At 34.1% G+C, this 1,425-nt stretch overlaps 1 protein-coding gene across 1 annotated transcript in view; it reads left to right on the forward strand.

Moving 5' to 3' along the window:
- HAUS1 (HAUS augmin like complex subunit 1) overlaps positions 1-1,042 on the forward strand; it is a 9,497-nt gene extending 8,455 nt beyond the window's left edge. Inside the window, exons 6-7 of the mRNA XM_015561475.1 lie at positions 581-714; positions 938-1,042. Coding sequence (XP_015416961.1) covers positions 581-714; positions 938-1,015 — 212 coding nt within the window. The 3' untranslated portion in view covers positions 1,016-1,042. The remainder of the gene's footprint in view (positions 1-580; positions 715-937) is intronic.
- The last annotated feature ends 383 nt before the right edge of the window (positions 1,043-1,425 follow it).

A 1,425-nucleotide genomic window follows, 5' to 3' on the forward strand; every position in this document is an offset into this window, starting at 1 on the left:
GATATTTTTTTCAATTGATTTTTTCAGAGAGAATGGAAGGGAGTGGGAGAGAGCAAAACATTGATGTGAGAGAGACACATCGACTGGTTGCCTCCCAAACATGCCCCGACTGTGGCTGGGGATCGAGCCTGCAACAGAGGTACATGCCCTCAACCAGACTTAAACCCGAGACTTGTCAGTCCTCAGCCAACACTAACCACTTAGCCAAACCGTGTAGGGCTCTTCTTTAAATATATAATTTCATTGGTTTTCCATAACCATTTTCCCCCCTATATATTTTATTATTCTTAAAATTTTTTTATACTTTTATTTTTGGAATCTAAAGTTGACAATTCATAAATATGTATTTGAGAGTCTAATTGTTCCCTTACATTTTAATTCCTCTTAATCACATTATTTTGGGTTCCTAGACAGCATTTTTAAATCCTATTTTTAGTAAATAGGAGTGAAACTCTTCTATTTTAAGCATCTTGTAAAGACTGTTTCCATTGGAAGTGAGTTTATCTGTTTATCTTTTTGAGCCATTATTTTAAATTCCTAGTGTTAATGCTTTACTATGTTTTATTTCAGAAATGAGCAGTATTTAATTGTGAATATCTCTGTTACTCTGTGTCCCTGTTTGTTTGTTCTTTTCATCCCCAGAAACTGGCAGAACTAAAACAACAGACTATACCTTTGAAGAAAAAATTGGAGTCCTATTTAGATTTAATGCCGGTAATCATTTTTATGAATTAAAAAAAGAAGATGTCTTTTTTAGTACGCACTAAATGATCATGAATATAGTGAATCCATGCTTAAGGATTTAAAGTTCAAGCTGAATTTCAGTGGGTATACCCTCTGTAAGATTTTTGACTTTTGAAAGGATCATTGCATTTTTTTCCCCTTGAGCCCTAAATGAGGCAATATAACCTTTCCTTGTTTTGTTTTCCTTTAAAAGGATCCATCTCTTGCTCAGGTGAAAATTGAAGAAGCAAAGCGAGAATTAGTAAGTTCCATTTTTTTCTTCAGCTTTTAAAAAAGAAATAAAATAAATGCTGATAAGTTAAAGCTCCCTTCATCCTTCTTTCTTCCTCCTCAAAGCTAAACCATAAACCAGCGGTTCTCAACCTGTGGGTCGCAAACAATGAAAATACATCCTGCATATCAGATATTTACATTACGATTCATAACAGTGGCAAAATTACAGTTATAAAATAGTAACAGAAATAATTTTATGGTTGGGAGTCACCCCATGAGGAACTGTATTAAAGGGTCACGGCATTAGGAAGGTTGAGAACCAAAGTTGCTGTGTATCATTCTCATGCATCTTTTAATACTTTTAGCATATGTATATATGTTCTTTTCCACAAAAAAAATACATAGTGGTCTTTCATGTCTTTAAAATTCTTGCTTAGATTGTCTTTGGTGGAAAGGGTGGGCAAGTGA

Source organism: Myotis davidii, unplaced genomic scaffold (assembly GCF_000327345.1).
Source record: "Myotis davidii unplaced genomic scaffold, ASM32734v1 scaffold815, whole genome shotgun sequence".
In the NCBI taxonomy this organism is placed as follows: domain Eukaryota; kingdom Metazoa; phylum Chordata; class Mammalia; order Chiroptera; family Vespertilionidae; genus Myotis; species Myotis davidii.